Source organism: Papaver somniferum, chromosome 6 (genome assembly GCF_003573695.1).
Source record: "Papaver somniferum cultivar HN1 chromosome 6, ASM357369v1, whole genome shotgun sequence".
NCBI classification, from domain to species: Eukaryota; Viridiplantae; Streptophyta; class Magnoliopsida; order Ranunculales; family Papaveraceae; genus Papaver; species Papaver somniferum.
In genome coordinates this window covers 147,707,880-147,722,605 of record NC_039363.1, presented here as the reverse complement: position 1 = coordinate 147,722,605, position 14,726 = coordinate 147,707,880, and the positions used below count along the sequence as shown (strand labels likewise).

The following is a 14,726-nucleotide window of genomic DNA, read 5'->3' as shown; positions in this document are numbered from 1 at the left end:
TTTTTTATGTATTTTCTTGCCTCTCGGTCCAAAATTAATGAACTATCAATAGCCGTCTGCATTATAATCACTTTGGCACATTTTATCATGTTTGGATGTTCATGGTAAAGCTCATAACTGCAGCACATTGAGTCATTGAGTGTGTTTACCAATCTGTATTTTGAAAGAATTTGTCAAGTTCAGGTGTTACTAAAGAAAGAAAGTAGAAATGATATTGAATTCATTAGGAACATGGTAAAAGAGATGCAAGCAAAATTTGATAGATATTGGAAGGAGTTGAGTCCTATATTGTCTATGGCAGTTGTGTTAGATCCTAGATCGAAAATGAATTTTGTGAAATTTACTTACTCCAAGTTGTATCCTGAGGTGAGAGAATTAGAACGTGAAGTTAATAAAGTGCGTAGTAATATGACAGCACTTTTTAATGAGTATTACACCTTGTCAAGTTCAAGAGCTTCCAATAGTTGTGCAACTCAGAATTTGGGTATTCAAAATGGTGGGAATTCTGCTGCCGAAGAAGGGAGTGATTTTTTTCAGGTAATTTTAAAGCTTACTTAACTCTAATTCATGTTAGTGGTGCCCAGTTATATTGCGAAGATTTTAGTCTTTTGAATTATTGCTTTTCATCTTAAAAACCTTGTAGTAGAATATTGTTTGTCTTTTGAATTACTGTCAACTGTGGATGTAGTATGTGCTGGTGTTAGCTTGTTTCTAAGACTTTTAAGACTCATATATTCATAGTTCACTCACTTCTAGGTTGTTTCATGCAGGAATATGTTGCAACACAGGAACGTGGTGGTGATGTACTTACTGACTTGTCAGAGTTAGATGAATATCTTGGCGAGTCGTACAGGGGTTGTCTAAATTCACCACTCGACATCCTAAACTATTGGAAGAACCATGAACAACGATTTCCGGTACTTTCAAGAATGGCAGGGGATATTTTGTCAATTCCTATTTCAACTGTCGCTTCAGAATCTGCATTTAGCATTGGAGGAAGGGTAATTGATCGATTTCGCAGTTCCTTATTACCTGAAAATGCTGAGGCGTTGATAACAACTCGTGATTGGGAATATGGAATTGGTAAGCAAATCAGTAATATTTTTTTTAGTTGAATGTCTAAATCTTATATATAACATTGGTTGTTTTTATCCATGTAGGAAAAGAAGATATGGATGAGAACAATGGGATTATTGAAGAAGATGTATTAGGATTTGAACCTGATGCAGTGGAGGATGGGGCAGTGGAGGATGTGGAGGAAGTAAGTTCTTATGCGTCTAATTAGTATGCGTACTTCTTCAATATAAAGCGGGGTAATTATGCAGATTCCATGTTTTTGACTCGAATCTTTTCTTTTTTTGGTTTATTTTTTCTTGAAATTACAGATTCATATTGAATAGTTGGAGCAACTCAAAGATAGACATGGAATATGAGAATGTTTTTTGGACAGACAGTTATTTATCACTTACCAGTGTCTCCAAATATTGCATAGAAAAGAGTTTGGAGATGTTTTTTTGGACAGTTAACACTTTTTTTGATTAACCACACAATATATATTTTGTGCAGGAAGTGGTTATTAATATCTTTATTTTCGCACTTGGTGATACAAATTACAAACAATGGTATTGCTACAGTCTCGGAGGATTTTTTTCTTTGTTGAAAATATCATCATGAACTGATGAAGTACTGTAACTAAAGTATTAAACTACTAATGACTAGTATTTGTGTTCCTTTAATCCTTTAAATGCAAAAGTAGTTTAGTTTTGCAATTTTGAGTTTTTGAATCGAAGTATCAAATGAATTAGATGAAATGATGAATGTTAAATTAAGTACTTAGGTTGGGAAGGAGCTTTAGATGGCCTGAATGTGGCCGGAAATAGCCCAGAAATCGATTTCTGGCGAGTTGACTCAACAAAAACCAGCTAACCCGTGAGCTCCCGTGAACCCGCAAGCTTTACCCGGGACGTGCGCGGGTTGGAGAAATGACCACCCGTGAAGAATTTCAACCCGCAAGCTTAGGCTTGTATTAACCCGTAACCCGCGGGTTGGTCACAAGCCAGCCCCGGCCCGCCCGTTTTCCAGCTCTAAAACAGTGGCTATAAAGTTCATGAATCGATTCGAGTGAATCAAATCGTTTTTATTTCAATTGGCTCTATTATAAAGATCTAAGCAATTGAAAAACTCTCTAACTAGTTTATTTGAGTTATTTGAACTAGTTATGGTAAAGAAGAATATGGTTGATATGAAAGTGCTCATATGGCTAACCATTTGGTTAACTATTGTTGAACCAACTAGATGTACATGTTTGGGTACGGTTACACAAACCTAAATAAAAGTGCATTTCATTTGTGTGCAACAAGCTAAGTTTCAATCTAACGGTTGAAAGATATTAGCTTGAATATAATCAGGTTTTCATCTAACGGTGAATATTGAATCCTTTGTTACTAAGCTAACATTGATTGCAAACCCTGATTTTAAAGACTATATAAGGGAGAACTCTAGCAACTGGGAAAACTAATCCACACACCTCTTGTGTGATACCACTTGTATTAGCTAGAGTCGATTCTCCTTTAACCTTAGGTTTCTACCGAGACCCTGTAGGTTAATGACTTGAAGACTTCATTGGGATTGTGAAGCCAGACCGATACTACTTTTCTTGTAGTTGTATGATCTGATCTTGTTGTTTCTATCGTACTAAGTACTATCGTAAGATTGGCTTGAGATTGATTTCTCCGATAGGCAAGATATAAAAGAAGTCACAAACATCTTCGTCTCATCGTTTGTGATTCCACAGTATCTTCTTTCGCTAGTCGATTAAGATTATTGTGAGGTTATTGATAATACTGAGATGTTCTTCGGGAATATAAATCTTGTTTATCAATTGGTTCCTGTTCACCTTGATTTATCAAAAGACGGAACAAAAAACTCGTAGGTATTTCTGTGGGAGAATAATTTATCTATTAACGTAGACTTTTATGTGTGATACAGATTTGTTTATTAAAGTCTTCGACTTTGGGTCGTAGAAACTCTTAGTTGTGGGTGGGATCAGCTAAGGGAATCAAGTGCGTAGTATCCTGCTGGGATGAGAGACGTAGGAGCGTAACTGTACCTTGGATCAGTATGAGATTGATTAGGGTTCAACTACAGTCCATACCGAAGTTATCTTGTAGTAGGCTAGTGTCTGTAGCGGCTTAATACATTGTGTGTTCAATCTGGACTAGGTACCGGGGTTTTTCTGCATTTGCGGTTTCCTCATTAACAAAACTTCTGGTGGATGTGTTATTTCTTTTCCGCATTATATTTTGTTATATAATTGAAATATCACAGGTTGTGAGTTGAATCAATCAATTGGGAAATCCAACCTTTGGTTGTTGATTGAAATTGATTGATACTTGAACATTGGTCTTTGGTACCGTTCAAGTGATTTCTCTTGTATTCAATTAAACTCGCAGATTTCTATTTTCTTGAGTAAGTATTGAATCGATAAAGAGATATATAACTCTTTGATATACTTTTATTAAGATTGAGTCTGACTGTCTAGTTAATTCTCTCAAAAGTATATTGGAGTTAGTCCATACAGATTGCTAATCGAAATATTGGGTGTGGTTGTTAGACCCCCGCTTTTTTGTGAAGTACATATAAGAAACTTGTTTAGTGATCGAAAATAAATCAATAGGCGTTTTAGTCCGGTTTTCGCTGAAGATCTATTGGATGACCAATCCGAACCTAGGTAAGAACTTTGGTAGAACGGATCTTGACTTATGTTGAGAGTTATGATAGAACCGATTTTTACCTAGTTTGGGATATGTGGTAGAACCGATCTTAATTTATGTTGATAGTCTTGGTAGAATCGATCCTTACCTATATTTTGGATACACGGTAGAACCGATCTTGACTTATGTTGAGAGTCTTGGTAGAACTGATCCTTACCTATATTGGGAATCACGGTAGAATCGATCCTAGATATTGTTAGGATTCATGGTAGACTGATCCTAGATATTGTTAGGAGTCATGGTAGAACCGATCTTAATCTATGTAAGGAGTCATGGTCCCAAGAGCAATTTTGATCCTTTATATTCACATATTACTTTACGGTTTTGTGTGAGTTTGAAATCAGGGTTTGCTAAATAGGAAAGTTCCCGATGTCAACATAATTGGACATAAATATAATTAATATCTTTTATTGTTCAAAGATATTCCTTGATACTCAAGGTGATCCCAATCTGAAATATTGAGAATATGTATATTTTAATTAAGATTTTGGATTATATGTTTTGATTCTCCAGCAAATCAAAACTTATCTCTTGGAAAGTTATATCCGTTAATTTCTAAACTAATATTAGATATTTTCTAATCGGAGATTTTGGAATTATTGGTTGGATTGGTAATATGAAAACCGAAATTAGGTATTTATTGAATATCTTGAGAATATTTTCAGTTTTGGAATTTCCATGTTCTCCAAACAACCTTGGTCTATAACTAATTGAGTTTGCATTTTTTGCAAACTATCCTAAGAGCCAGGCAAACTTTATTCGTGTTGTTTCTCGTGGAGTCGTCTATCTGGAGATGAAAGTAACCTAATTAGGTGAAATCTCTTACGACTGCTCGTTTAGAGACTTTTGTGGGATCAAGAAGCTCTACGAATACCGTTGGTGGGAAACTATATAATTGAATTGTTATTTTAGTTTTCGATTATTGATTTGATTGACTAACGGTTATTGAAACTTTGATTGCACCTGGTTTGATTATTGTTGAGAGCCTTCTCTTCTGACATAAAGATCGCTCAAACTAGATCAAAGTATTGACAGGATCTTTAGAAATGTTTTTAGATCTAAAGACAACTTGTGAACATCCATTGTTAATAGACTCATTTCTTTGTGTGATCGATCATAAGTGGATTCAAGTTTCTGGTGTACATGTACATAAGATGGCAACTGAAGATTTGAAGACAAAAATATTTTTACTTATTGGTTCTCTTATCTCGTAATTTGTGCGCACATCTTGATCATCCGGGTCCGACTTAGATCCGATTTATCTTGATAAATTTGATCATATAGTCGTTTAGATCGGTAACTATCATTTGGTGGTATTATTCAATATCTGAATTTGATAGTTGTGAATCCGAATCGAAGCTATTGATTGGGATTGATCTTACCCGGCAACTAGTTTAAACGGAAGATCCTTTGTCAAAACTCAATGAATCTTTTTCTAAAATATTATTGGAGCAGTTACCAAACAGCTTTGTTCCTTTAATGTTTGGAAGACGATCAAAAGGAGTTGAGTTGTTAAGACTTTACATCGGTTAAGCAACTCAAGATAGTGATTTTCTGTCTTGGGATTCACGTGCGTGACCATACGGTCGTATACGCAGGGATAATGAGGGAACTAAGTAAGTAGGGGTAGATTACTTGGTCCCAACTGTACGAAGTTGGCTTTGTTATTTGTATAACGTCTTAATTCTGAGAGTATTCAAAACTGGATTAGGTCCCAAAGTTTTTTTCATTTGCGTTTTCCTCGTTAACAAAATATTGTTATGTCATTTACTTTACTTCCGCATTATAATTGTTTTATTATGATAAAGTAGAACACTTGTACGTTAAATCCTCATCACTTGACATTGATCCTATAGTCAATCGGTCTTGTACCATAACTATTGTCAAGTGAATACCTTACTGTTGTATTGTCTCGACTTTGTCCATAGACAGTCACACTTGATATCAGACTTATAGGTTGAAACGAAAAGGCGGGGTGTATTTGGGTACCCTCGTAATTTCACTTTCCCAAGATCAACTTTACAAAAGAAGATGGGAAATTTGGGTCAATCATTGTTATATGTGTGTGTTAACAGTGAAGAAACTGCTGCATTATTTTGTTGCTAATCAAGTGTGAAATCTTTTAGCGTCGAGTTCAAACTCCTTTGCTCTTCATACTTGATCCTTTCATAAAAAGAAATCTCAAAAATCTTTGATGATTAAAGCATGTTATCCTTTGGACTCTTTAGAATGAGATGGACAATTGATTTTTCAATAAAAAGTTTTAAACCTTGCAAAAGTTGATTCGAAATATAAGGTATAATCAGCTCTATCTCAAACCTGGATTTCATAATGTTCCCTTGAAATATTTCATGAGCAAGTGGAAGGTAACAATGTTTGAACTGAAAAGATGAGGGTACCCAAATACACCACAACCTTTTATTTTGATCACAGCCTATACAAGACCCGATGTGTATAAACTTCTTGGAACAACAATCACTCAAGGAATATTTCAACATAGTGTCCACTTGATATAGGGTTAATCCGAACTGGCCTAACTCGTGAATTAAATATCAAAGTCAAGTGAAAAAATTCAATACACTTTGTGTGATTGTGTATGAATATGGAATCGAGAAACCTATGAAGTTAAATGAATGTGCTATTTATTTATAGTATTTGAAAAACTAGTCGTGTTTTCGCTGTGAAAAATAATCGGTCGTCGTAGAACATTAGGACGGTCGTAAAGTGCAATGACCAGACTCCTATATTCCCACCGCCTGAAACTGGGGTTGCCAATCCATGTGGCCTCCACCAGACTTGCCCAAAGTAATCTTTTTTCGGGACCTGGCTTAATCACTACTGGATCCCAATAGGTAAACCACCGGTGAGACTGCAAAGTACATTTTGTGCGGACAAGATCTAATCTTGATATGGGATCCACAGGCCTAACTCGAACAGCTGGTGTGTAAAATCGCTTGAAGTATAACTCGAACAGTTTCGTTTTGTCGATGACAGCCAGGTCATCGTAGCGGGTTTCACACAGCGAGTAACAGACAGCGAAACTAGTTGGCTGAGATTCATACAAAAGCTTCTAGTCTCCACTGGTCACACTAGTCGAGCGTGAAACAGAGAGAATTATGGACGCTCTAAGGAAACAAGCAAGTAAGATCAGAGATCAAGTCGCCAAACAACAACAGGTTTTTCTAATTTCTCATCATTTCTTCAGAATTTGTTCTTTTTTATTTTGTACTAATTCCGTATTTATTAAGTGCATATTTGCAATTGTATTGATTTGGAATGTTATTTGTTTGTAACCGGTGAAGTATAGTCTGAATGGATAAGATTAGTATCGCAGTGAATTTCAGATTTAGGTCAATCCTCTATTCAATAAAAAAAAACGAAGAGAAATAAAAAGTGATTTTGTAGAAATTCTGGTTTACTAGTGCCGCAACAGCTGAAAGAGATGTAGAAGGAATCGGGTGACGGAAATCAAACTTGAAGAGTAAGATCTTCTCTGGATACACCATTTGATGTTCCTGCACATGTTAAGTCCAGAAAAAATGTAAACTACTTGTAATTGGTTATTGTTGTAGTAGTATATTAGGGTTTGAGTTACCGTTCACCTAGACGCGAAGGACAGACGTGGCTACATTTTACATGGACATGTATAAGAGTTCATTGTTTAGAGTTACCTAATAGAAAATCCACTTTCAGTCACATCTCTGAGGAACAAAGTATGGCTAATGATGTTTGTCGGTGATAGTTAATCATTTTCAAAATTGGCTCGCTTTTCTGGTGTTGTCTAGACACATCATATCTTTCAGCAAGAAGATTAAATTTTTCTTGTTTTAGTAAGTATTTTTCATAGTACATTTTTGTGTACTTCCCAGATATTTCATGTACAACAAACCGTTTGATACTGGGGCTTGATTACTGATCCATTTATCTTTAGGTGAATTAGAGATGTACTTCTGTGGTGAATTAGAGATGTACTTCTGTCATGACCCCTCAAACGATGACTTGGCGTTTTTCTGTATTGTCTTGTTTGTCTTGATCTGATTTCTTCATGTGGTATGGTATAAATGAGTAGCGGTATACCAACATTGGTCTTCTTAGCGTAGTAATGATTTGCTAATTTTGTTGTGTGAATAAGATGGCATGGTGGATTATCTGATGTGGTCAGTTTTATTTATTTTATATCTTTCAATTGGTGCTTGTCATATCGTAAATGAAGTTAATTTAGACAAGGAAGATTTGGTTTCAATAACCACTAGACTCCTTATGGAAAAAGACATGCCTCATCAGCCAAATAAAGTTATATAAACATCTAGGTGTTACTAATCATGAATTTGAATTTGGGATTTTCTTTTCCCTTCTTATCTAATTTTTTTCCTCTCATCTGCATGTTCAGGCTGTAAAAAAGCAGTTCGGGGGAACTGGATATGAAAGTTCCGATGTAATGGTCATAGATGAGATCGAGTTGCAGAGACATCAACATCTGGAGAAACTTTACAGGTCTACTCGTGCAGGCAAGGTACAGATGGCTTAACTTGTTTGTTTTGATCAGAACTCTGTTCTCTATAGTACTATTTGTTATTCTAGGTTACCTATTTACCTTGCTAGCTTTGATGATTCCTCATGGCTATCACCACTGTACTATCATGGCCATTTTCTTGTCAATACGTTGTCAATCTTTCTTTTTTAGTAACTTAAAAGGTCACACACTGCCAAGTAGATTGTAGAATTTCTCATGGTGATTGCGCCCTTGTGGTTTGGTTTTCAGGATTTTCAGAAGGATATTGTTCGAGCAGCTGAAGCATTTACGGTCACTGGCTGTAAGCAAATAGAAACAGGTGAGGGACTTAATTTCTCCTTCTAATTAAGCTTCGAATGGAAAATTGTGTTTGCAATCTCAAAGTCTAAAAATTGAATACCTTCTGATAATATATCTTGTGTTTCATATTGGTGCTTATGTTTATGAACTTAACTTTTGTATCTTTACATTAGTCAGGAACCAAGCTCTCTGAGGACTGTTGCAAATATGGAACTGAGAACACAGATGACAATATCTTAGCAAAGGCTGCGTCTCTATATGGTGATGCGCTCGGCCATGTGGAGAAAGAGCAAGAAGACTTAAATAAGATGTTATCATCGCAGGTGAGCATGTTAAAGTAACTGAACAATCAGAAGTTATCTACTACACATGAAAACATTAGCAACCTCTAGAATGGTTGACATTGTATCATGAATACACATGTATACTGCTAGTTAGATCGGGTTGCATTGCTACCCAGACGTAGTTAGATCTTGTTGCATTGCCATGTGGAGAAAGAGCAAGGAGACTTAAATAAGATGCTACCATCGCAGGTGAGCATGTTAAAGCAACTGAACAATCGGAAGTTATCTACTACCCCAAGAAAGCATTAGCAGAAAACCTTTAGAATGCTTGATCAGTGTATCATGAGTACAGATGTATAATGCTAATTAGATCTGGTTAAACATGTATACTGCTAGTTAGATGTGGTTGGATTTTCTGTCTTTTTATGCGATAAGCTCCTCTAGAATGCCTGGCCTTCATATCATAAGTATCAACTGGAAGTGGATTGTAGATTATAAGTATATCGATATTATTATTTAGTGTTTTTATGTACTATATACAGTGACCCTTATGACATCCAATTAAATTTATACTTACGAAATCCAATATTCAGTAAAACTTTTAATGTACTTGAGTACCTCTAAAACAAAGCAAGAAAAGGAAAGGTTTATCTCACTAAACCTAATTAAATCGGAGTCATTTATAATCTTAAGAAACTTAATACCTGATTTCACCTTCTGTTTTATCCTTTTAAAAACTTCCATTCTTACTACGTATCAAATCTCATGTATTACTGGTTCTTCCAATTTTTTACTAGGTTTTAGAACCTTTGAGGGCGATGGTAAATGGCGTTCCTCTTGAAGATGCCCGCCACCTTGCTCAACGCTATAGTCGAATGAGACAAGAAGCAGAGATCCAGGTATAAAATCTGAAATTTCAACTGACCACACATGTATTTTTGCTTTTAGTCTTCGCTTCATTCCATGAAAGCTGAAATTTAACCATATCAACTCACCACACAACGAAATCCAGGCAGCAGAAGTTTGTAGACGGCAAGCACGATCGAAGGAACTTCCTTCTCCTGACAACACAGCAAAGCTGCACGCAGCTGAGTCTAGAATGAAAGAACTCCAAGCAAACATGGTGGTTTTGGGGAAGGAAGCAACGGCAGCGTTAGCTGCAGTTGAAGCACAACAACAAAGACTGACGTTTCAAAGGCTTGTGTCAATGGTATGTATCACTGGTGTATCATATATTTCGGGTTTACTTCGAGCACGGAAGTTCTAAGTGATGGATGATTTTACTATTTGATCTTGTGTGATGTTTAGGTCGAGGGGGAAAGGACTTTCCATCAAAGGGTGGCCGCAATTCTCATTGATGTTGAATCTGAGGTGACTTTCTTGTCTGTTTGTTTTATTTAGAGATATATATCTTTTTAAGGAAACTATATTAATATAAATAAGAAAGAAATTAAACGGTGCGAGCACAAGAAGTGTGTTAATCAGTGTTGTAAATTTTTGGTAGATGGTTTCGGAAAAGCAGCGGAAAGAGTCTGCTCCTCCTGTCATTGCATTGGATACCTGTTCCGAAAAAGCCAAGTATTACCTGGCTGAGGTGTGTTCTGATCTTTAACTGATAGTGGTGAACGTTATTTTCTTTCAGTTGTTATTTTGACCTTTGTAGGATATGTGATTCATTCTACCTGTTCCAGGCAACTCATGCCTTTTTTGCTACTTCTGAGAAGGAACTGAGCTTGGCAGTGGGTGACTATGTTGTGGTCAGAAAGGTATCCTATCTCAGAGCACTATTACGTTTCTTGAAATTCTTTTCTTTATTGTTCAACTTAGAATCCTAGGAGTTGTCTGTTGCCACGCTCATGATCATAATAGCAAAGATGGGAAAGTGTGTCACCGGCTACGACTTAGGTGTGTGATTACTCGTGAATCATGAGATCCCTTGTCCCTCGTAATTCCTAATTATCGTACTTAAAAAAAGGAAAGCAAAAGTCGAACATATACTTTGTGAATGGAGTAATTACATAATATATGATGGTTCCAAACCTTTTAGCTTCTCATTTGGTGGATGAATTGGAATGAAATCCACAATAATTAATGCTATTAGGCTCCTTTGTCGAACCAACTAAAATATGGGCATGACTGCTTCAGTTAATCCCAGGTTCTTCTTTAAAAGAAGTACTACGCATGTCCTGAAATTGACAATGATACACAAAAAAAACATGGTCCTGGACGTGGATTCTTTACGTTCCTCATCAAGAAATAAATTTCATTACATTCTCAATAAGTTCAGATATGCATATCCGAGTTTCTAAATACACTGTGCACCTGCATGAGTAAGCCTCTAATGGTAATTAGCTTGTATGTTCCCAGCGTCTATTACTGTCTATTGGAGGTCGACATCTGGTTTACGTTATTAATGTCATCAATCTGTTTTGTTTGACTTAGATGGCTCCTTCGGGATGGTCAGAAGGAGAGTGCCGTGGTAAAGCGGGATGGTTTCCTTCGGCATATGTGGAAAAACGCCAAAGAGTTCCGACCATCAATGTGAGCAGTGAAGTTTTCTGATGCTCCACCTAAAACTTTAAAATGAAATGAGGGAAGATAATGTCAAAGGTGGTAACTGTTGCACAAAATATTTATCTGGTTATTCAATTTGTATACTGTACAACTACATGCTCTTGCAAAATTGTCTACCTCTTCAAACTGCATATGCATAACATTTCTAAAATCGGTGTGGAATGTCATCACTTAGCTATTGTTATCAGTCTCCAGATTTCAATATTTTATCAAAGCATAAATCCTGGACTACATCTTGCAGGTGCCTCTTAGGATGTAATTTTGCTTTGCAGCAAATTTTGAAACAGACACGCTTTATCCTTGAAATGCGTCCCAGATCCTGTTGGGAATGGAGCTTAAAGGAAAAGAAAAGAAATGAAATGAAAATCCACAAATTTCTAATCTTTCGTCAGTCGTTGGTCCGAGGCCAAACCGTAATAAGTGCAAGTACATTTTTCTTATTAGAAAACTGGAGAATTTTATTCATTAAAGTTTTTCAGGTTGGATAAACCTGAATAACAGAGTTTCAATACGCATGAGGTCATTACTGAATTCCTCGACGACTAACTTATCCTTCATAACTCCTTTTGAAATGTATCTTGTTATAGGGGCAGCATGGTTTATTAGAGGGCGGCAGTGTGATAATAGTATCCTCTAGTTGGTTAGGAGGTGTCCAAATTGTTTTGTAAATTGTCTAGATTACCTTCTCCATGTTTTAACCTAAATCAAAGCTAAATTGAAAATCTGGTTTCTTTCTTTTTCTCATCTCCTCCCATCAACCGTAACCTCCATTAAAACTCAAAATTTCATCGTCTTCGATTAATCAGCGATTCGAAAATTAATAAAGTATAATGACTTATATGAGGTATGTTATGAAAAACCTAGTTAGGGTTTAGTTTATTTTGTTCGATTTAAGTTTAATTTCTATCAGAAATTAGGGTTTTAGGTGAAAGTTGAAATTGAAATTTCTGGGTTTATGTGAGTTACGGTTGATTTTAACTCTATTACGAACCGTAACTGAAGAATTTGATGTTGTTACGGTTGGTAATAGTTCAATTACCAACTGTATGTTCTTATATCTGAGAATTTTTCTTCAGTTACGGTTGGTAACCATTTTTATTTACCAATCGTAACTGGTTTTACAATTGGGTTTTCCCCAAATTTAACCAGTTACGGTTGGTAGTTCATCTTTTACGAACCGTAACTATGAATTACGGTTGGTTACGAGCAAAATGCCAACCGTAATTAGCTCTGAAAATGTAAGAAATTGATTTTTTTTACGTATTTGAGCAACAAAAAGCTAGTTGGGACTAATTTAGAAGTATACCTGGTCATTTTCAGGCATTGGGTTTTCACTTTGTTGGTTAATTTCTTCAATTGATTGAGATTGACCTTCACCTTGGGTTAAAACTTCTCTACCATCTCCATTTTTTTTTAAACTCTAAAATTTGATTTCGTTTTGATTTTGAGTTAATATAAGTGAAATTAATCATTAACATTAAACTTGATTATCATCACTAAACTAGGTTATCAGTTATGAGGGTTAATTTGTCATTTCCAGTTTTTTGATAAGAGATACCTTGAATGATCATGTAATGACCTTTTTTGTCCTATTAGAATGCCACCCCTCTAATAAACCATGTCGTCCCTATAACGGGTTACTTTGAAATGAAATCAACAATCTGATTATCATTTCCTCTTACATGACTAATTTTTGACCGTGTAAAAGAATCTAATAAAAGTCTTATGCCTCTTAAGAGCTTCCTATTTTCCCATGTTACAAGCGATGAGTTATTATTAATAGAATTAACAACTACTTCAACATCCGCAGCTATGTGAATTTTGTCCAGCTTCATAGCAAGGCTGAATTGGGGGTCCTGGAAAAATAATTGAGGATCCCTAGCTACAGGACAAAAAATGTCATGAAATAGTAATTGGAAGTTATCTCTTATCCCCAACTTTTTTAAATGGCTAAACTACCCCAAATCATTAGTGGTAATTAAGTTAATTAATTGTTAATTAGTTTAATTAGATTAAAATCAGATTTAGGGATAAAATTTTGATAAAAGAAAATTTGTGTTTTTGTGTTGTGGAGAGGAAGAAGTTGAGTTTTTGGGGGATTCCTGTAGAGGAATCATATTGCTCAAAATGAAGGAACCAATCCTCAAAATGAAGAACCCGAAGCTCAAAAAAATCAGGTAAACTTCATATACTCTTCAAATTGTATGAATGATGCCCCAAGTGGTCGATTCATGTACACTATGCAACTACTCAGAGTGAAGATCGTTAAGTCGAAAGGGTAATAAATGAACGACTCTAAGAAGTCGTCAATTACTTGACACAACCTTTGACGACTCAAACCTGCAACTTTTGCAGGTTACGAAAAATCGTCAACCAAGTGTGATATAATTGACGACTCCAGCTAGTTAGGTCATATAGAGTCGTTAACTTAATATGTTTAGAACCCAACGACTCTAAAACTTTTTACTCTCTGAAGATGTTACTCTTAGGGTCGTTAATTAGGCATTCCTATATACTGACGACCCTAGCGAGCCATTTCATAGATCAAGGGTCGGCAAGCAAAATTTATAAAACCAAACGACCCTTCAACATCGTTAACGACTTCAAAAATTTGACATGACGACCCTTCAACATAGTTAACGACTACAACCATTTGACATGACGACCCTTCCTATTTTTTGAACAGGGAACCAATTTTGTATCATATAGAGTCGTTAGTTTCATAAAGGGGTTGTCAAACAAAGAATCGTTAATGCTTTAGAAATATATTGACGACCCTGTCACTATTTGGGACAGAGAGGTGGTTCTGCATAAGACAGGGTCGTTCGTATTTAAAAAGGGTCGTCGAGAAGAATCGTTAACGATTTAGAAATCCCTAGACAACACTATTCTAGGACAGGAAACCAGGTTTAGGGTCGTTATCTACTACACCCTAATGGTTAACGACTCTTCATCAATTCAACATGCATATCAAAAATCGTTAAGCAATAAAAAACCGTGGTTAACGACCCTGGAACTGTAACTGCAATTTTGCAGTTGAAAACCTAATTTTTCAATCAACAAATCAAATTAAAACGCAAACCCAACTTAGATTAAGGGGTTTTAGTTCACTTACGACGATGAATCGGTGATATTTTTTTTTTCTCAGAAGTCGTTAATGGAATGGGAAACAGTGGGAGAGAGGGAGCGGAGGAGAAGAAGAATGGGAGGAGAAGAAGTTATTAGAGAAGGGTAAAATAGTTATTTCACCATCATTTTGGAAGCCCCATATATCTTTTGGTG

At 35.9% G+C, this 14,726-nt stretch overlaps 1 protein-coding gene across 2 annotated transcripts; it reads left to right on the top strand.

The window, feature by feature from the left end:
* The first annotated feature begins 6,745 nt into the window (after window positions 1-6,745).
* On the top strand, window positions 6,746-11,955 carry LOC113289734 (SH3 domain-containing protein 3-like). Of its 2 annotated transcripts, XM_026539096.1 has the most exons (11): window positions 6,746-6,949; window positions 8,164-8,286; window positions 8,536-8,605; window positions 8,764-8,909; window positions 9,668-9,769; window positions 9,883-10,080; window positions 10,179-10,241; window positions 10,375-10,464; window positions 10,562-10,636; window positions 11,313-11,480; window positions 11,686-11,955. In XM_026539096.1, exons 1-10 carry the CDS (start codon window positions 6,890-6,892, stop codon window positions 11,430-11,432), a joined length of 1,047 nt encoding a protein of 348 aa, XP_026394881.1. In that variant the 5' UTR covers window positions 6,746-6,889; the 3' UTR covers window positions 11,433-11,480; window positions 11,686-11,955. The 2 variants fall into 2 exon arrangements, with proteins under 2 accessions (XP_026394881.1, XP_026394880.1); XM_026539095.1 differs by lacking the exon at window positions 11,686-11,955 and having other exon boundaries at window positions 11,313-11,675.
* The last annotated feature ends 2,771 nt before the right edge of the window (window positions 11,956-14,726 follow it).

Excerpts from the sequence above, each read along its gene's own strand:
- LOC113289734 (XM_026539096.1), top strand. The coding sequence starts at position 6,890 with ATGGACGCTCTAAGGAAACAAGCAAGTAAGATCAGAGATCAAGTCGCC. Across the intron at positions 8,287-8,535 it reads GGTCTACTCGTGCAGGCAAG|GATTTTCAGAAGGATATTGT; the intron begins GTACAGATGGCT and ends TTTGGTTTTCAG. Across the intron at positions 9,770-9,882 it reads GACAAGAAGCAGAGATCCAG|GCAGCAGAAGTTTGTAGACG; the intron begins GTATAAAATCTG and ends AACGAAATCCAG.